General features: G+C 41.7%; 1 protein-coding gene across 1 annotated transcript in view; it reads left to right on the top strand.

Annotated features, from left to right (window-relative positions):
* Positions 1 to 3,428, top strand: part of kcng4a (potassium voltage-gated channel, subfamily G, member 4a) — a 57,860-nt gene extending 54,432 nt beyond the window's left edge. The window contains exon 3 of the mRNA XM_035790932.2: positions 977 to 3,428. Coding sequence (XP_035646825.1) covers positions 977 to 1,855 — 879 coding nt within the window. The 3' untranslated portion in view covers positions 1,856 to 3,428. The remainder of the gene's footprint in view (positions 1 to 976) is intronic.
* Positions 3,429 to 21,849: the final 18,421 nt, after the last annotated feature.

Below are 21,849 nucleotides of genomic sequence, written 5' to 3'. Positions count from 1 at the left end.
AACAACACATGGCTGTGACAGAATTTACAGGGAAGCAAATTAAGCTAAATGAAACATTGAATGGAATGATACTAAATGTAGGTTACCAACTGAATGGGAACTAACACTAAATTGGCAGTTAAATGTGTGTTTATTACTCACAGTTGCTACTGATAGAGGCTAATAATATTTAGCATGATACAAATAGTAGGAAACAGAATGTCAGGGTATATAATTAGAACATTCAAGAGTGCACAAAGGTTACATTTGGCGCAACAATGCCCACATTAAAACCACATTTTGTACTTCACTTGGGAAAGGGGCAGAAATATGTGTCATGTTGATATGCTTTTCAGTTTTCTGCTGTATTACTGGTTTCACAATAGTCTCCAGTGTTCATAAGGAAAAATTATCTAAAACAACTACTATTGTATTTGCAATCTCTTTCTTCAAGCGGATTACTCATTTAACCAGGGCTTATCAATAGCTCTTATCAATTTATACATTGCAGTGAATGGAGAATGCTGTTATTTCTCTCTGGAAAAGAAAGCAGATGTTTTTCCACTTGAAACCGACAGGGTTTGCTCGACCTTTTTCAGGGTTTCCTTGCACGTAAAGGTGGTGGAATTATTAGGGAATCAAGTCAAGATCAGAATATGCTTATCTGTAGACACACCTCTGCCACACCCCCATTTCTGTGATCTCCACCCCAAATGAATAGCTGACTGACACATGCATTTCCCCATACTAAAGTTCAAGGTCAGAATGCTCGAAGAGAGGAAAGTGCATGAAAAAGGAATGAAGTTCCATTTAGGCACATGTAATTCCTCCCTAGATGATTATCTAACCTGCTGATTTCTGTCCCTCCCCTTGTGTGTGCCTTTCTCTCTCTCTTCCTCTTCAACACTCTCTACCTACTCCTCTCTCTGTTTGTCCAAATCTCCCCCCTCTCTCCCCAATCTCTTAATCTCTCTCTCTCTGTCTATCTGTGCCACAGGGTGAGTGTTCTCAGAAGTGTCGCCATATGTTCATCGTGGAGACGGTGTGCGTGGCCTGGTTCTCCCTGGAGTGGATCCTGCGCTTCATTCAGGCTCGCAGCAAGCTGGAGTTCATCCGAGGGCCCCTCAACGTCATCGATGCCATGGCCATCCTACCCTACTATGTGTCCCTGGTGGTGGATGAGGATGATCCGGCCCTGGACCATGAGAAGGCCGGGGGGACCAGCTACCTGGACAAACTGGGCCTGGTGCTCCGGATCCTGAGGGCCCTGAGGATCCTGTATGTGATGAGGCTGGCTCGTCACTCTCTGGGCCTGCAGACCCTGGGCCTGACAGTGAGGAAGAGCACCAGAGAGTTTGGCCTTCTGCTGCTCTTCCTGTGTGTGGCCGTCACCCTCTTCTCCCCGCTGGTTCACCTGGCCGAGAGCGAGCTGACCGGAGCCCAGGACTTCAGCAGCATACCCGCCTCTTATTGGTGGGCCATTATCTCCATGACGACAGTGGGCTACGGCGACATGGTGCCACGCAGCATCCCTGGCCAGGTGGTTGCGCTGAGCAGCATTCTGAGTGGCATTCTCATCATGGCCTTCCCAGCCACCTCCATCTTCCACATGTTCTCTAAGAGCTACCAGGAGCTCAAGCAGGAGCACAACCGCCTGTTCAAAGAGGAGTGTGCGGCTGCAGCGGCCCTGGCGGCGACCAGCAGGGAAGGTCAGGAGGGGAGCGAGGACTTCCCTCCCCCAGGGCTGCGCCACATGTGCCCAGACACGGAGAGCACTCGCTCTCTGGAGTCCCTGTCCCTTCTTGAGAACGGCGGTGTGGTCTCAGGGAATAACCAGCATAGCCACAGCCCCAGGCTGCCAGCTGGAGCCTTCTAGACAGACAGACAGACAGGCCTCACCTGCCCTGGCCCACAGACCTCACAGCACACTAGGAACAGGGAGGCCTCAGCAGGCTTACTAATCACAGACTTAATAGAAGATGCAGTAAAAGATCCAATCCAAAGTATTTTTTTCCATGGCTGTCTTTATCTCTGAAAATATTGCGTAGCTCACCCACAACATAATTGTTTTAATTTTAGTCTCAATCTCTATCTGAGATCAGAATGTGCAGACCTGGGCCAATGGAAGCCATAGCCATCTGTCTACACTAGACCCATCTGTACTGAGCTCAACTCTGCTGATTTTATTTCTGAGAGGCTTTGAAAGCTGTACTTTAAAAAAAATCTCAGATGGATGCTTCTGACTCTCCCATGCTGAATAAACCCTCTCTCTTTCTCCCTTTGCAACAAATGCAAAGACACACACAGACTAACACTGGATTTGGCTGCTTGAGTGTCTGGAGTCATGGACATGGAGTTATTTGCCACTCCACCACATCTTCCGTCGTGACCGGCAGGAAGAGGATATTGGATGAGCAGTGATCATAGTCCTTTTATAATCTACAGGAGACAGAGAGCCATCGGCATAGAATTAACTTTGTTTGGCTCCAAATAAAAACACAAGTCATCTCAACTACGCAGTTGTCGTAGTTTTTTTGTCTTTCTGGGAAGATATATCCTATCGTATTCCCTGAAAAGATCAATCAGAGAGGGTATGTGCCGGGGTGAAACATTAGTCCGTGTAAGTGAGATAAAGCTGCCAAGACGCAGCATCATATGATGCAAAATGCATCAATACCAGCTGTATTTCTGTGTTTTGAAAGTTATATATCGTGAAAACTTGATTGCTGACATGCAAAACATTTTGGGGCTATATCAACAATGGACTAATGAAATAAATACCAAAAGATAGTTGTTGTTTCTTTCTTTAAGGGCCCTACACACCCTACATAAAGAGCCGACGTAAACAGAGTGATGGAGCATCATCAAAACAAACTTTATTTGTCACATGCGCCGAATACAAGTCTAGACCTTACCATGAAATGCTTACTTACAAGCCCTTAACCAACAGTGTAGTTCGAGAAGAGTTAAGAAAATATTTACCAAATAAACTAAAGTTTTAAAAAATGATAAAAAGTAACACAATAACATAACAATAACGAGGCTATATACAGGGGGCACCGGTACTGAGTCAGTGTGAAGGGCTACAGGTTAGTCCAGGTAAGTTGTACATGTAAGTAGGGGTGAAGTGACTATGCATAGATAATAAACAGTGAGTAGCAGCAGTGTACAAAACAAACGGAGGGGGGGTCAATATAATGGTCCAGTCATATACTGTCCATTCCAAAATCTTTGCCGCACAAAAGTACATACAGTTGAAGTCGGAAGTTTAGGTTGGAGTCATTAAAACTCATTTTTCAACCACTCCACCAATTTCTTGTTAACAAACTATATTTTTGGCAAGTCGGTTAGGACATCTACTTTGTGCATGACACAAGTAATTTTTCCAACAATTGTTTACAGACAGATTATTTCACTTATAATTCACTGTAAACTTCCGAAATAATTAACTTTTTACTACTTTAATACACAGTTGAAGTCGAAAGTTTACATACACCTTAGCCAAACACATTTAAACTCAGTTTATCACAATTCCTGACATATAATCCTAGTAAAAATTCCCTGTTTTAGGTCAGTTAGGAATAATACTTTATTTTAAGAATGTGAAATGTCAGAATAATAGTATAGAGAAGGATTTATTTCAGCTTTTATTTCTTTCATCACATTCCCAGTGGGTCAGAAGTTTACATACACTCAATTAGTATTTGGTAGCATTGTCGTTAAATTGTTTATCCTGGGTCAAACGTTTTGGGTATCCTTCCACAAGCTTCCCACAATAAGTTGAGTAAATTTTGGCCCCTTCATCCTGACAGACCTGGTGTAACTGAGTCAGGTTTGTAGGCCTCCTTGCTCGTACACGCTTTTTCAGTTCTGCCCACAAATTTTCTATAGAATTGAGGTCAGAGTTTTGTGATGGCCACTCCAATCCCTTGACTTTGTTGTCCTTAAGCCATTTTGACACAACTTTGGAAGTATGCTTGTGGTCATTGACCATTTGGAAGGCCCATTTGTGACCAAGCTTTAACTTCCTGACTGATGTCTTGAGTTGTTGCTTCAGTATATCCACATAAATTTCCTGCCTCATGATGCCATCTATTTTATGAAGTGCAGCAGTTCCTCCTGCAGCAAAGCACCCCCATAACATGATGCTGCCACCCCCATGCTTCATGGTTGGGATGGTGTTCTTTGACTTGCAAACCTCCCCCTTTTTTCCTCCAAACATAACGATGGTCATTATGGCCTTACCGTTCAATTTTTGTTTCATCAGACCAGACGACGTTTCTCCAAAAAGTATGATCTTCGTTCCCATGTGCAGTTGCAAACCATAGTCTGGCATTTTTATGGCGGTTTTGGAGCAGTGGCTTCTTCCTTGCTGAACAGCCTTTCAGTTTATGTCGATAAAGGACTCGTTTTACTGTGGATATAGATACTTTTGTACCTGTTTCCTCCAGCATCTTCACAAGGTCCTTTTCTGTTGTTCTGGGATTGATTTACACTTTTTGTACCAAAGTACATTCATCTCTAGGAGACAGAACGCGTCTCCTTCCTGAGCTGTATGATGGCTGCGTGGTCCCATGGTGTTTCTACTTGCGTTCTATTGTTTGTACATATGAACGTGGTACCTTAATGCGTTTGGAAATTGCTCCCAAGGATGAACCAGACTTGTGGAGGTCTACAATTGTTTTCTGAGGTCTTGGCTGATTTCTTTTGATTTTCCCATGATTTCAAGCAAAGAGGCACTGAGTTTGAAGGTAGGCCTTGAAATACATCCACAGGTACACCTCCAATTGACTCAAATGATGTCAATTAGCCTATCAGACACTTATAAAGCCATGACATAATTTTCTGGAATTTTCCAAGCTGTTTAAAGACACAGTCAACTTAGTGTATATCAACATCTGACCCACTGTAATTGTGATACAGTGAATTATAAGTGAAATAATCTGTCTGTAAACAATTGTTGGAAAAATGACTTGTGTCATGCACAAAGTAGATGTTACCGACTTGCCAAAACTATAGTTTGTTAACAAGAATTTGGTGGAGTGGTTGAAAAACGAGTTTTAATGACTCCAACCGAAGTGTATGTAAACTTTCGACTTCAACTGTAGACAACGATGCTCCTTCACTGTGTTTGCGTAGTTTCCGAAAAGTGTGTCGGGGCCTTTACCTATACAAATCATTAATGTAGCATTACTCTGTTGGCAGACATCCTATGTGGCTTTTCTTAATACCTGTCTTTACATACATAATAAAGATCACATCCTCCAAGCCCTAGGTCATCTAGCATGAATGAAGCAGCATGGCCATAGCTTTGTTTTGACCTCGCTACCACTCTTTAACCTGATCTCTTTGTGGCAGAAAGTATGTCTAGGTTAGGTGACCCTCTTCTCCAAGAACTGAGTCCATGGGTTAAAGGGCCACCAAATCTCCTTAAACCCTGGGTGCGGAGAGCAGAGGGCAGGAGTCAGCTAGGGCCCCCTAGACAGCTGTGGCTGTAATCTAGATGATACAGGGGATTAACAGGCAGATCATAAGGACAGGTACTTAGTTACAGTACACTACTGAAATGCACCCTCTGTTGTTTTGAATTGTTTTAGGATCCAATCCACTTCAATCACACGGGACTCTTGTAATCATAGAATTCCTTGTATAGGGTCTATCATTTAGAATGATGTAAGACATGTTATAATGTAACAAACTTGTATAGTTGGCATATTATCCTAATTTGTGATAATGTAATCATAATGGTTCACTTGGGCTTATTAGATGTCTTTTAACTGCACTGGTAGATGGATGCCTCTCTGCATGCACAAAACCTAGCTCTAAAGATTATTTTAGTGGTATATCTCATGAGGTATTGCTCGATAAGGCTATTGAGAGAGCACTTCTTCAGATTATTTGGTCTATCAAACGTAATAATTTACGTCCAAAGCCCCAGTCATTTAGCATATTGTCCCTCTCTACTCCAGACTTGGAACCATTCGATTGTGTCTGCCTCCATTATACCTATCTCTTAAAAAGGTCATTTTAATTAATCACCTTTAACCATTTTATTTAATTGGAGTCAACATATAAAGATTGATTGGAAAGTTAGGAAATGAAGGTTGAATGGAGAGGAGAATCCACTAACAGAGGTATGAAGTTGGATTTTAAATGTGAAGTGAAAAGTCAAGCTACTTCGGTATTAATCGATGCATGTAGTTCTGTTTCTTTTAATGACACTTCATTAAGTTGAGGTGTGCCGTCTCATAAGGTGGCTGGCATTGATCCAAACTGTACTGTATATAACACCAGATTTATTCAATAATCAAACTTGGGCATATTCCTAGTTAAATTGCATTCAATTAGGAGAAACTGATTTCTGCAATCCCCAGTGGCATAACATTCTACAGAGTGTGAGGAGGTCAACCAAATTCCAAGCTCTTTCAACATCTCTACTGTACAGTAGAATAAATGCAATACTTGTTAATGCAATACTTGTACCTCAAATGTAATTGTAATTCTGAGCAGCAGCTTGTATGTATGACGACACAATCGGAAAGCCAAGAAGCTGACACTTTAATGTGTATATTTTATACTTTATACTTAATCTTACAGTAGAGGAGGATGAACTGAGTGAGTGATATACACTGAGCGTACAAAACAAGAACACCTTCTTAATAATGAGTTGCACCTTTTGCCCCTCAGAACTGCCTCAATTTGTCGGGGCATGGACTCTACAAGGTGTCAAAAGCGTTCCACAGGGATGCTGGCCCATGTTGACTCCAATGCTTCCCACAGTTGTGTCAAGTTGGCTAGATGTCCTTTGGGTGGTGGACCATTCTTGATACACACGGGACACTGTTGAGTGTGAAATACACAGCAGCGTTGCAGTTCTTGACACACCCCGGTGCGCCTGGCACTTACTACCATACCCCGTTCAAAGGCACTTAAATCGTCTTTCCCATTCACCCTCTGAATGGCAGACATACACAATCCATATCTCAATAGTCTAAATTCTTTAACCTGTCTCCTCCCCTTCATCTACACAGATTTAAGTGGATTTAACAAGTGACTATCTATAAGGGATCACACTTTTCATCTGGATTCACCTGGTCAGTCTATGTGATGTAAAGAGCAGGTGTTCTTAATGTTTTGTATACTCAGTGTATAAGTGCCAAGTGACTGGTCCACATGCCATGTCATGTTTAGACCAGCTGGGGGTGTTATCATGAAGACAATTTGCCAATGGACTTGTGGTTACTGACAGAAGTAATCAAATGCACCCAAATCAACCAGTAGAAAGCTATTGGAGATATTAGTGGCTCATGCAATAAACAAAAACTGTATTTAGACTGTAGTTATTACTTTGAGTTAGGTCAACTTAATAACTCTACTCAGTGGGACTATTTATACATTTACGCTGAGATTGAAACGTAACCATAACCCTAGCTTCATATCTCATCCTGGTTCCACTCTAACCCGAGTCTCAACCCTAATTCTAATTCTAATCCTAAACCTAACCCTAGCTTCATGCCCACACCCCGGCTGAACCCTAACCATTAACCCTAGCCTGTAACAATGAGTAAATGCAATACTTGTATCTAAACTGTAATTGAAATCTCATTTAAATGTAATTGAGTGCACTATAATGACAGTAGCTTGTTATGATGTGTCCTGATGATAGACTGAGAGGTCTGTACAAGTGATGGAAAGATCCTTGCCAGATCCTGTGAGTGATTACATTTCCCAAAGACAGAGGCAAATAGACAAACAGAGAGACAGGCAATTTATTGCAGTTTATTTCACTTTTGTATTTTATCTACTTCACTTGCTTTGGCAATGTTAACATATGTTTCCCATGCCAATAAAGACCCTTGAATTGAATTGAATTGACAGGCAATTATCAGACGTGTGAAACCTCAGCCAGGAAGAGACATTGGAGACATGAGCAGGTTGTAAAGAGAGATTACAGATTTATGTGAACAATGTCATTGCAAAAGACAGGTAATTAGTTTTAACTCAGAACCCCTGGGTGAGACTTATCAATCAATACTATGTCATTAACTCCTTTGATTGGATATAGGACAGTTCAAACAAGGATATATAGTCAGGCACTGCAATGCAATCCCAGCTGCACATAACGTTCTGAGAACAGAATGTGTTTTAGAACTTGGTGAGAGCGGGGTTGTCCTATGGTTATTTTGCATACAACCTTCCCAAAACTTTCTTGGAATGGTGCAGGATAGTTGATTTACTTTGGAGCATTCTCAGCACATTTATAGAACTTCACAAAAAAAAGGTACTTTCTTGGTACAGTGTATTTCATTACTTTAACAGAAAGTTTTCCTATAAGTTCAAATATGGTTACATTTAATTTCAATGTTGGTAATGTTCTAGGAATGTTCTCCAACTGGTTTGAACTTGGGAATGTTATCAAATAGTTCTGACAATGGTCTTCTGTTTTAATTGCAGTACTTCAGCATAACCTTTTCTACAGGTTTCATCATGGTTCTATTTCAAGTCATGTCTCAAATTGATCAGAGAACTTTAAGAAAACTTAACATAAAAACCACAAGAAAACTCTATCCTCTATCTTGTTAAGTGTGTTCAGGTGTGTTGGCCCCGAGCCCACTAATTGGCCACACCTGATCTTAATGAGTGCTTGTTTCCTTTGAAATGGGGTCATTTTGAATAGACAAAAATGAGCAGCTTTGTATTAGTAAAAAACATACTATACTGTGTAAGGTTAGAGGTGATTGTTTTAGTGTCAATATACAATTGCATAAGATACAAGTGTTTCCACGGCTATAAGTGGGGACGCTGATATGTTGAGTAGAACTAATCTCGTTAGCCACAGGTCAGGAAACTGAGAAGAAACCTTCTGTCAGAGTTTGCATCCCAGTTGGTCTGACTGAGGCTGGAGAGGCTTGCCTCCCTCTGTCCCTGCACCACGAAGACTGACTCTGACATGTTTCTCAACATGCACAGCCTGGTCAACATGCTGATAGACCCAACCACCTAAGCGTAAACACAACACTGGGCAGATGGGAATGATCAGACCATTTCTAAAGGACACCAACTCTTAATAATATACTATATGTATATACTGTATATATATGCCATTTAGCTGATGCTTTTATTCCTAGCGACTCACAGTCATGCGTGCATACATTTTATGTACAGGTGGTCCCGGGAATCACACCCATTATTGATATAGCTTTTCCGTCAACCTGCCCAAGGTGATTTTGTAGGCCTAAAGGACGTCTATCTGGGTGTGTATGCCTTAGTCACACAGTATTACGTCGACTGACCCTCCATGTGCCTCTCTGTTCAACACCCGCATAATCTCTTACAGCAGCTGGATAACTGTAGTGAATGACAGAAGACTGGACCACATTGTGTTTTACCACCAGACTTTGGTTTGCTGAAATGTGGTTTCAAAAAACCCTTAAACCTTTGAAAATGTGTTTATGGTCAAAAACATTCACATGTACATGTATTAAATTCCCTTACTCTAGAACTGTTAATGAAACAGCATGAGACCAGCTAGCTATAGAACTCAACCTTTGGACCTGTGCTCTTTTGAAGGTCACCTCTTTTTCTCTCCTGGTTTTTTTCACACAACTATCTGTCTGTTTTCTCTCCTAATTTCCATTATCATCTGTTCTGTCCTATGAGAGATATTATCTCACAGTGTTTACTCTGGCCTGTTTGCCTATGTTGAAAGAATCAAATGAAAATGGCACGGAATCTTGGAGAATCTGTCTATTGGGATTGTGGCTCACTACAGGGATTCATAAATTTGTACATGAAACTACACAACCACAGTTTGAACTGCGACACAATTACAGGAGTAGAGAGATGAATATCAACAAGTTGATTGAACATGTTCTCTACCTTCAGAGATAAAGGTGAAGGAGAGGAAGGGAGAGATACAGAAATAGAGCGAGGGAGAGAGGTGCAGTAAGAAGAGAGAAAAACTGGGCCCAATTGCATCTTAATCAGCTGCAAATTGTTTGAGACGGAGTATTTACCCCTAATGGGGCTCTAATTTCCCATGATGGAAATGCAGAGAAACCCTATCAGTTTACATTAGACTCTCACAGTGCACACACACACACACACACACACACACACACACACACACACACACACACACACACACACACACACACACACACACACACACACACACACACACACACACACACACACACACACACACACACACACACACACACACAGCGTTGGGGTGAGAAGAGCCACTATGAATTTTCAACGATGTTCCGGGTGAGTGCAAGTAGCCTATGGCAGTCCAGTAAGACCCACTCAGACAGTGTAGTCCAGGAGTGGGATGGATACAGGATGACAATCAATGTAATCCATCAGGGAGGCTTGCCCCTTTTCTGATATGTTATGAAAATAATGAGAATAACCCATGGCTGACTTTGTCATGAATAATACATACAGAAAAAACACAGCGCCACCCAGTAAAGGAGAAGGGAGAGTACAGTAATATACAATGCATTCGGAAAGTATTCAGACGCCTTGACTTGTTCCACATTTTGTTACGTTAAAGCCTTGTTCTAAAATCGATTAGAATAAATGTTTTGGCTCATCAATCTACACACAATACCATATAATGAGAAAGCGAAAACAGATTTATAGAAATGTTTGCTAAAGTATTAATCATAAAAAAACAGAAATACCTTATTTACACACGTATTCAGACCCTTTGCTATGGAACTCGAAATTGAGCTCAGGTGCATCCTGTTTCCATTTATGTTTCTACAACTTAATTGGAGTCCACCTGTGGTAAATTCAATTGATAAGACATGATTTGCAAAGGCACACACCTGTCTATATAAGATTTCACAGGTGGCCGAGCATGTCAGAGCAAAAACCAAGCCATGAGGTCAAAGGAATTATCCGTAGAGCTTCGAGACAGGATTGGGTCGAAGCATATATCTGGGGAAGGGTAACAAAAAATGTATGCTGAAGATCCCCATGAACACAGTGGCCTCCATCATTCTTAAATGGAAGAAGTTTGTAACACACAAGACTCTTCCTAGAGCTGGCCACCCGCCTGCCCAAACCGAGCTATTGGGGGGGAAGGGCCTTGGTCAGGGAGGTGACCTAGAACCCAATTGTCACACTGACAGAGCTCCAGAGTTCCTCTGTGGAGATGGGAGAACCTTCCAGAAGGACAACAACCTCTGCAGCACTCCACCAATCAGACCTTTATGATAGAGTGGCCAGATGGAAGCCACTCCTCAATAAAAGGCACATGACAGTCCGCTTGGAGTTTGCCAAAAGCCACCTAAAGGACTCTCAGACCAATAGAAACAATATTCTCTGGTCTGATGAAACCAAGATTGAACTATTTGACCTGAATGCCAAGCCTCACATCTGGAGGAAACCCGGCACCATTCTTACGGTGAAGCATGGTGGTGGTGGCAGCATCATGCTGTGGGGATGTTTATCAGTGGCAGGGACTGGGAGACTAGTCAGGATTGAGGGGAAGATGAACGGAGCAAAGTACAGAGAGATCCTTGATGAAAACCTGCTCCAGAGCACTCAGGACCTCAGACTGGGCAAAGGTTCACCTTCCAACAGGTCAACGACCCTAAGCACACAGCCAAGACAGCGCAGGAGTGGCTTCAGGACAAGTCTCTGAATGTCCTTGAGTGGCCCAGTCATAGCCCGGACTTGAAACCCATCAAACATCTCTGGAGAGACCTGAAAATAGCTGTGCATCCAGCCTGACAGAGCTTGAGAGGATCTGCAGAGAAGAATGGGAGAAACTCCTCAAATACAGGTGTGCCAAGCTTTTGGTGTCATTCTCAAGAAGACTGTAATCGCTGCCAAAGGTGCTTCAACAACGTACTAAAGGTCTGAATACTTATGGGGACGTGATATTTCTGATTTTTTTATTTTTAATAAATGTGCAAGCATTTCTAAAAACCTGTTTTGCTTTGTCATTATGGGGTATTGTGTGTAGATTGATGGGGGGGGATTATTGAATCCATTTTAGAATAAGGCTGTAATGTAAAAAAATGTGGAACCAGTCAAGGGGTCTGAATGCTTTCCGAATGCACTGTACAACGAACATTTAACATTATAACATTTGGCAGTGTTTTATGAAATACATTCTCTAAAATGTGAACCACCTCAGGGCTGAGTGGAAATGATACTCTGGAATATTACCTCCATTTGTCAATTAGATTTACATTAGATCCCGTTTCCATCAATAAGATGAAATTGAATTGAGGTTCCGTTTGAACGGACATAATGATTCATATTTGCTGCTCTCATAACACTCGGATGGCTTGTCTAAAGTAAAAAGCAAATAGTGGAAAAGATGCCTTTTGGGTGGTCAGAAAAGGTCAGACAAACTCATTTTAGATCAAAACGAATGTTTCAGTTGGTGTGCTACCTTCCTACATGGCTGGTTATGTCTTCAAAATGCCATATGCACAATTTAAATGTAAAAGTAATTTCCTATTGAGCCGGCATAGGGTAACGTGAGCTTACTAGCCCACCGGGCTAAAAATTCTCACAGAAACCACTTTATGTCACCAATTTCTTTTTCAATTCTTTCCCTGACTGCCACTGCTCTTGCTCAGCTAAAAATGTAATCTGTCTCATCTATTAAAAAAACGTCACTCCAACTAAATGATTCTGAGGTAAGTTGAACTGATATTTCCTAATTTAGAAAAGTTACTTACATGTATATATACAGTACCAGTCAAAGGTTTGTGCACACCTACTCATTCAAGGGTTTTTCTTTATTTGTACTATTTTATACATTGTAGAATAATAGTGAAGAGATCAAAACTATGAACTAACACATATGGAATCATGTAGTAACCAAAGAAGTGTTACACAAATAAAAATATATTTTTGATTTTAGATTCTTCAAAGTAGCCACCTTTTGCATTGATGACAGCTTTGCACACTCTTGGCATTCTCTCCCAAGCTTCACCTGGAATGCTATTCCAACGGTCTTAAAGGAGTTCTTACATATTCTGAGCACTTGTTGGTTGCTTTTCCTACACTCTGCAGTCCAACACATCTCAAACCATCTCAATTGGGTTGAGGTCGGGTGATTGTGGAGGCCAAGTGATCTGATGCAGCACTCCATCGCTCTCCTTCTAGGTCAAATAGTCCTTACACAGCCTAGAGAGGTGTATTGGGTCATTGGACTGTTGAAATACAAATGATAGTCCCACTAAGCGCAAATCAAATGGGATAGCGTATCGCTGCAGAATGCTGTGGTACCCATGCTGGTTAAGTGTGCCTTGAATTCTAAATAAATCACAAACAGTGTCACCAGCATGCATTCCAGGTGACTACCTCCTGAAGCTGGTTAAGAGAATGCCAAGAGTGTGCAAAACTGTCATCAAGGCAAAGGGTGACTACTTTGAAGAATCTCAAATATAAAATATATTTTGTTTTGTTTAACACTTTTTTGATTACTACATTACATTTACATTACATTTAAGTCATTTAGCAGACGCTCTTATCCAGAGCGACTTACAAATTGGTGCATTCACCTTATGACATCCAGTGGAACAGCCACTTTACAATAGTGCATCTAAATCTTTTAAGGGGGGTGAGAAGGATTACTTTATCCTATCCTAGGTATTCCTTAAAGAGGTGGGGTTTCAGGTGTCTCCGGAAGGTGGTGATTGACTCCGCTGTCCTGGCGTCGTGAGGGAGTGTGTTCCACCATTGGGGAGCCAGAGCAGCGAACAGTTTTGACTGGGCTGAGCGGGAACTGTACTTCCTCAGTGGTAGGGAGGCGAGCAGGCCAGAGGTGGATGAACGCAGTGCCCTTGTTTGGGTGTAGGGCCTGATCAGAGCCTGGAGGTACTGAGGTGCCGTTCCCCTCACAGCTCCGTAGGCAAGCACCATGGTCTTGTAGCGGATGCGAGCTTCAACTGGAAGCCAGTGGAGAGAGCGGAGGAGCGGGGTGACGTGAGAGAACTTGGGAAGGTTGAACACCAGACGGGCTGCGGCATTCTGGATGAGTTGTAGGGGTTTAATGGCACAGGCAGGGAGCCCAGCCAACAGCGAGTTGCAGTAATCCAGACGGGAGATGACAAGTGCCTGGATTAGGACCTGCGCCGCTTCCTGTGTGAGGCAGGGTCGTACTCTGCGGATGTTGTAGAGCATGAACCTACAGGAACGGGACACCGCCTTGATGTTAGTTGAGAACGACAGGGTGTTGTCCAGGATCACGCCAAGGTTCTTAGCGCTCTGGGAGGAGGACACAATGGAGTTACATGTTACTACATGATTCCATGTGTTATTTCATTGCTTTGATGTCTTCACTATTATTCTACAATGTAGAAAACAGTCAAAATAAAGAAAAACCCACCAGTCTCAACATCAACGTTGAAGAGGCGACTCCGGGATGATGACCTTCGAGGCAGAGTTGCAAAGAAAAAGCCATATCTCAGACTGGCTAATAAGAAGAAAAGATTAAGATGGGCAAAAGAACACAGACAGAGGACCTGTGAGGTGTCTGCTTCTCAAACTAGACATTACAATGTACTTGTCCTCTTGCTCAGTTGTGCACCGGGGCCTCCCACTCCTCTTTCTATTCTGGTTAGAGCCAGTTTACACTGTTCTGTAAAGGAAGTGGTACAAGATCTTCAGTTTCTTGGCAATTTCTCGCATGGAATAGCCTTCATTTCTCAGAACAAGAATAGGCTGACGAGTTTTAGAAGAAAGGCCTTTGTTTCTAGCCATTTTGAGCCTGTAATCGAACCCACAAATGCTTGATGGTGTATATATGCATAGATTGCATTTAGATTACTGATACATTATTATTTGTGCTGTTATTTGGATTTGTTCTACATTCTTGATGACTTGTTTCCAGTTTTTAATCATTTTTTATTTGCGTACTTGTTTGACATTTTACTGCACTGTTAGGAACTAGTTACACAAGCATTTTGCCAGACCCACTATAACATCTGCTAAATTGTGTACGCAACCAAAAATCTTTGATTTGACTTGAAGTTAGATCTACAGTGCCTTCAGAAAGTATTCATACCCCTTCACTTATTCCACATTTTGCTGTGTTACAGCCTGAATTCAAAATTGATTAAATAGCTATTTTCTCCCACATCGACACACACTACTCCACAATGACACAGTAAAAACATTTTTATTTGGATTGTTTGCAAATTTATTGCAAATTAAATTTAAAAATTAAATAAGTATTCACACTCATAAGTAAATACTTTGTAGAAGCACTTTTGCTAGGGATTACAGATGTGAGTCTTTCTGGGTACGTCCCTAAGAGCTTTCCACACCTGGATTATTATTTTCAAAATTCTTCAAGCTCTGTCAAATTGGTTATTGATCATTGCTAGACAAATATTTTCAGTAGATCAGTCAAAACTTGAACTTGGCCACTCAGGAAAATGCACTGTCTTCTTGGGAAGCAACTCCAGTGTACATTTGGCCTTGTGTTTTTTGGTTATTCTCTCCCAAAGTCTGGTGGAAAGTAGACTGAACCAGGTTTTCCTCAAGGATTTAGTCTGTGCTTAGCTCCATTCTGTTTCTTTTTTATCCTGAAAAACTCACAAGTCCTTTAACAATTACACGCATACCCATAACATGATGCAGGCACCGCTATGCTTGAAAATATGAAATGTGGTACTCAGCAATGTGTTGTATTGGATTTGCCCCAAACCTAACCCTTTGTATTCAGGACAAAAAGTTCATTGCTTTGCCACATTACTTTCTGTATTACTTTAGTGCCTTGTTGCAAACAGGATAGGGAATATTTTGATTCTGTACAGGCTTCCTTCTTTTCACTCCGTCAATTATGTTAGTATTGTGGAATAACTACAATGTTGTTGATCCTCTTCAGTTTTCTCCTATGACAACAATTATACTCTGTAACTGTTAAAGTCACTAATTGGCCTCATGGTGAAATCCCTGAGTGTTTTCCTTCCTCTTCGGCCACTGAGTTAGGAAGGACACCTGTATCTTTGTAATGACATCCAAAGTGTAATTAACAATATTCAATGTCTGTTTTTTATTTTTTTATTTACCAATAGGTGCCCTTCATTGCGAGGCAATGGAAAACCTCCCTGGTCCTTGTGGTTGAATTATTGTTTGAAATGCACTGCTCGACTAAGGGACCTTAATTGTATGTGTTGGTTACAGAGATGAGGTAGTCATTAAACAAAATGTCCAATCGCTGACACAAAAAAAGCAAAGTTACGCTTTTTCCACATTTTGTTGAGTTACAACCTGAATTGAAAATGGATTAAATGTAGATCTTTTGTCACTGGGCTACACAATACCCCATCATGGCAAAGTGGAATTATGTTTTTTTTTTTATACAAATTAATAAGAAATAAATAGCTGAAATATCTTGAGTCAATAAGTATTCAACCCCTTTGTTATGGCAAGCCTATATAGGTTCAGGAGTAAAATTGTGCTTAACAAGTCACATAATAAGTTGCTCACTCATTCTGCAATAACAGTGTTAAACATTATTTTTTAAGGGGGGCTAGTTGACCCGAACTACCCTATTCAGCGTTTACCGTGAGTGCAGTCTGTGCGAATACGTCAACATTGCCTTTAAATTTCAATCATGCTATAGCACTGGACTTCCTCAATACGGATAGAATCAAGCCCGAAGGAGTAATATGGCTCATCCAAAGCCCAGTCAACAGTGAGTTATAATCATTATGCACAAGGAAGTTGTTAGTTTAGAAAACCTATTTTGTACCTACCTTGCTATGGGCCCAGACGCCACAACCACAACTCCTGATAAATTTGGTGGTTATGGACAGTGCCAGGATTAAATTCATAGCGCTGGAAAATTAGGTTTACACTTCAAGTTCCCTATTTAGGGGACTTTAAACTGTTCTGGACCGGTTCCGACCAACCTTTTTGTGTAGGCCAAAATGTAATCCAATCACCAGTAGATCCAATTTAACGTGTGCTTGAAAAAAACATTTTTTTCTATTGAGCCAGCAGTGTTTACTGTGAATATGCTCTCCGCAATCGCAGAAACATTGCCTTTAAAATGTGCATCGTCGACAAAGCGTGATCGGTTTGAATCCCAGCCTTATAATGAACTCAGAGCAGAGATCCCCACAGGGACTTTACCCTACCTGAGCCACCCTCATTAGGCTCCTTCCCAACCCCTCCTTCCCAACTCCTCTGCTGTTAACACTCTTCTACCATCAGGACACTTAGTGGGAGGACAACTCTTGAGGATACACCTGGAGGGCAACGGTGAGCATCTACAGGTGAGACTTATTGTCCGAAACATTTACACAGTGTCAATTTGACTCTAATCTAGTCCCAAATTTCTTACCATGAGATTTCAAATATAGATTTTCTGGCACAAAATGAATGCTTTGTTTCTTGGTTCGATTGATAACTAAATAACCATGTACCTTTTCCCCAAAGTTGACATAGTTTGTATTTGAATGTGCATGAATGTTATCTCAACTGATGGAAGTGAATTGTGACTACCTACCCTGATGCTCTTAGACGTGTTTTAATGGAAATCCTGCAACAGATTCAAGAAATGGCAACTGTCACCATGGTCACCAAGAGCTGAGCACCTGCAATAGACACAGACACACGCACACAACCCATCAAAATCCCCTGTGTGCCCACTGTATCTGTGAGCCAATGAGAGGGTGCTAATTAACTTTAGATGGGGGTGAAAAGATCATCATAGAATCTTACAGCGATGCATAGTTTAGGCTAAAATCTCAGACTTCGTTAACGCACCATGGCTTTGTGTTATGTAAGGACAGATGAAAACACAGTAGGTGGGAAGCAAGACAATTCTCCAGTGTCTGTGTGCTCGACCAACAAAGAAGGGAGATCCACATTTAGACTCCTCATCAACAGCAGCTGGATAACCTTTTCTTTTTGTGTCAAAAGCACATTATCAATTCTTTGAAAATTAAATGTTTCCATATTTCTCATGAGATGAATAGGACTCACTGAGATACCTCTTGTTTTTCAGAGTATAAATGCATGGACAATAGATCTGATATACATGTACAGTGCATTCGGAAAGTATTCAGACCCCTTGCCTTTTTCCACAGTTTGTTACGTTACTGTCAGGATTTGGCCAGGGTTGTTCCGGTTTTTGGTCACTAGATGCCCCCATTGTGCCTTTTGACCTTTTGTTTTCCCTTGATCCCCATTATTATTTGCACCTGTGCCTCGTTTCCCCTGATTGTATTTAAACCCTTTGTTTTCCTCTGTTCTTTGCTCTGTGTTTGTATGTTAGCACCCAGCCCTAGTATTCTGTGAACTCTTGTTGATCACGGTGGACCCTCTTGTGGAATTCTGTTTTTTTGTTCTTGTTTGTTTGTTTTTTTAGTATCTTTTGAGGCTTTTTGTGCTTTACCTTCCACCTTGTGGATTTACCTTTTTTGTCTTGGAGGATTACCTTTGTTCTTGTAGGATTCCTTTTGAGGTTGTGGAGTTACATGTTTTCCTGAAGAACTTCACTTTTTACTTCATTAAATACACCGTCTCAAGTACTGCTGTGTCTGCCTCATCTTCGGGGTTCTGCCGACTATTCGTGGCTCAGTTGGTTAAGTGACTGTTTCTCACTCCGGAGACCCGGGTTCGTAACCGGGTCCTGACAAAAAGACAGAGCCAAAAATGAACCCAGAATATGAGGCAGAATCAAAATCAAAAGAAATCAGCCAAGACCTCAGAAAAAAAATGGTAGACCTCCACAAGTCTGGTTCATCCTTGGGAGTGATTTCCAAATGCCTGAAAGTACCACGTTCATCTGTACAAACGCAAGTAAAAATAGTACGCAAGTATAAACACCATGGGACCACGCAACCGTCATACCGCTCAGGAAGGAGATGCATTCTGTCTCTTAGAAACGAACGTACTTCGGTGCGAAAAGTGCAAATCAATCCCAGAACAACAGCAAAGGACCTTGTGAAGATGCTGGAGGAAACAGGTTTGACCCGAGTTAAACAATTTAAAGGCAATGCTACCAAATACTAATTAAGTGTATGTCAACTTTTGACCCACTGGGAATGATGATGAAAGCTGAAAAAAAAAAGCTGAAATAAAATCATTCTCTCTGCTATTATTCTGACATTTCACATTCTTAAAATAAAGTGGTGATCCTAACTGACCTAAAACAGGGAATTTTACTCAGATTAAATGTCAGGAATGATTTAAAACTGAGTTTAAATGTATTTGGCTAAGGTGTATGTAAAACTTCCGACTTCAACTGTAAGTTTTCAGACCCTTTGTTATGAGACTCGAATTTGAGCTCAGGTGCGTCCTGTTTCCATTGATCATCCTTGAGATGTTTGTACAACTTCATTGGAGTCCGCCTGTGGTAAATTCAATTGATTGGACATGATTTGGAAAGGCACACACCTGTATATAAGGTCCCACAGTTGACAGTGTAGGAACAAAAATAAACCTTGAGGTCGAAGGAATTGTCTGTAGAGCTCAGAGACAGGATTGTGTTGAGGCACAGATCTGGGGAAGGGTACCAAAACATTTCCACAGCATTGAAGGTCCCCAGAACACAGTGGCCTCTTAAATGAAAGAAGTTTGGAACCACCAAGACTCTTCCTAGAGCTGCCGCCCAGCCAAACTGTGCAATCAGGGGAGAAGGGCCTTGGTCAGGGAGGTGACCAAGTACCCGATGGTCACTCTGACAGAGCTCTGTGTAGACGGTAGAACCTTCCAGAAGGACAACCATCTTTGCAGCACTCCACCAATCAGGCCTTTATGGCAGTGTCCAGACGGAAGCCACTCCTCAGTAAAAGGCACATGACAGCCCGCTTGGAGTTTACCAAAAGGCACCTAAAGGAGTCAGACCATGAGAAACAAATTTATCTGGTCTGATGAAACTAAGATTGAACTCTTTGTCCTGAATGCATCTAACAGGTCTGAATATTTTCCGAATGCACTGTGTATTTGTCTTTCTATAATCTTGCATTGTAAAACATTGTATGTTAGAGTATTACCAGTCCAACAGCATCTGTCTGGTCCAGCATGATAATAGGGAAAGCTCTTAGATCAGGTACAGACGAACATGACATGACCCTGACAGGTTATCCAAGTTTGTCTGTACTTCTCTGCAGAAGTAGAACCACCTCTATAAACCGGGAGAAACCTGTGCTTTTTGGTATAATGCCACAGGAGTTGAAGGGCTGCCAGACGAGAATGCCCCAGAATGCCCCAGAATGCCCCAGAATGCCCCAGAATATCCAGCTCATTCTCATCCGGAGCGGATAAAATAGTTTATGACAGGACAGACAGAGGCATTAGTTTTACCATTTCACTTTACAATAGTTACAGGTCACGGTTGTGACACGTGGCTGCTCTCCCTGTCCACCCCTCCCCTCGGAGGGCACGTTCAAAGTTTTGCCATGGATTAATGGTTAACCGCGTTAAAGGTCAAATCCATTTCCAGAGCCTCAATCCAAGTCTTCCCTGAAGATGCCTGAGTCAGCAGTATTTCTGACAGGGCTGTGGCTGGCGCTGTCAGCAGCCCCGAGCGCTGCAAGTCTTCTCTTCGCTGGCTGGGTGGAATAATTCACACTCTGCTAAAAAACAAATCTGATCTATGAACACACTATGGGTTAGACGAAGCAGAGCAGAAGTATCAGGCTGCTCTGTGTGCTCTGATTATTAAACAGGCATCGGGATGCCGTGGGACCTTCCTGATTGATCAAGGCATTGACTTAGACATTCTGGGGGAGGAAGTGAAAGAGGTGGGGCTCAGATGGATGAGCAGATCAGACTGTAAGCACAAGAACATGGTCATCACAAAGACATTGACTGCCCACTGTAACTGATGGGGTGGGAAGAAATACCCTGCTGTCCAAATCTGTATGTTCCAATAATGAAGGGTAATTATCAGATGCGATTTTTCAGTTACACATTTAGCCTGATTTTCCAATGTAAACACTGGACTGAATCCAATTTGAGAGCTAATCAAGGATTGTGGATTGTGGAATAACCTGTGAGTCATTAACACCTCATTGTTCTGTTATCGTGACCTCCTTTTATTAGCCCATGTTCAAAGTTTCCTCGTTGATTGGCTGGAGGTTGGACATTGATGAAGGTTGGACAGCTATTACAATGAGCCTGTCCTCCTATAGCTCCGCCCACCAGCCTCCTCTGTTCTACATGGAACAAAGGAGTTGTACCTGGAACCAAAACTAAAAAGGGTTCTTTAAAGGGTTCTCCTATGTGGACAGCTGAATAAGTATTTTAGGTACTAGATAGCCCCTTTTCTTCTAAGAGTGTAGAAATGAATATGTAGATTCATGATTGAATTAGGGCTCTTAGTGATTAGAGCTGACTAAGCAAACCCAAACAGATATGTAGGAATAATGTAATAACATACATGTTTGCACTGCTGAAGACTGCTGATATTATCCTAAACAAAAAATACATATGACCAAGGGTGATCTTGATGTACCACTCAGTACTATAACATGCATTACATTTGATCCCATGAGAACAGGACACCAGCAACATCTGGATACAGAAAACAACCATCAGTTCACAATAATGAACAATGTAGGGGAATAAGACAGCGCTATCCAGTAGCACACATACAGACAATCGGACACCACCACAGGTCCTTTAGTACAGTATATTGCCTCTCCTCCTCCATATTCACCAGGAGGTCATGGGTTTCACCGACATGGATCCATTATTCAGGGTTCGTCCTGTATATGACCACTATCAATCAACTGTATTATTCATCAGATGTTATCCCCACCATATATGTATAATTCAATAATGTCTCACCACTATCAACCTTTTAGCATACTGACCAGCAGTTGAGACCAGCAGTTATTTACTGTCCCATCACCATGACCAAACAAGCTT

Source organism: Oncorhynchus keta, chromosome 17 (assembly GCF_023373465.1).
Source record: "Oncorhynchus keta strain PuntledgeMale-10-30-2019 chromosome 17, Oket_V2, whole genome shotgun sequence".
Classification (NCBI taxonomy): Eukaryota; Metazoa; Chordata; class Actinopteri; order Salmoniformes; family Salmonidae; genus Oncorhynchus; species Oncorhynchus keta.
The sequence above is the reverse complement of the archived record's forward strand: the minus strand, read 5'-3'. Positions and strand labels throughout refer to the sequence as shown.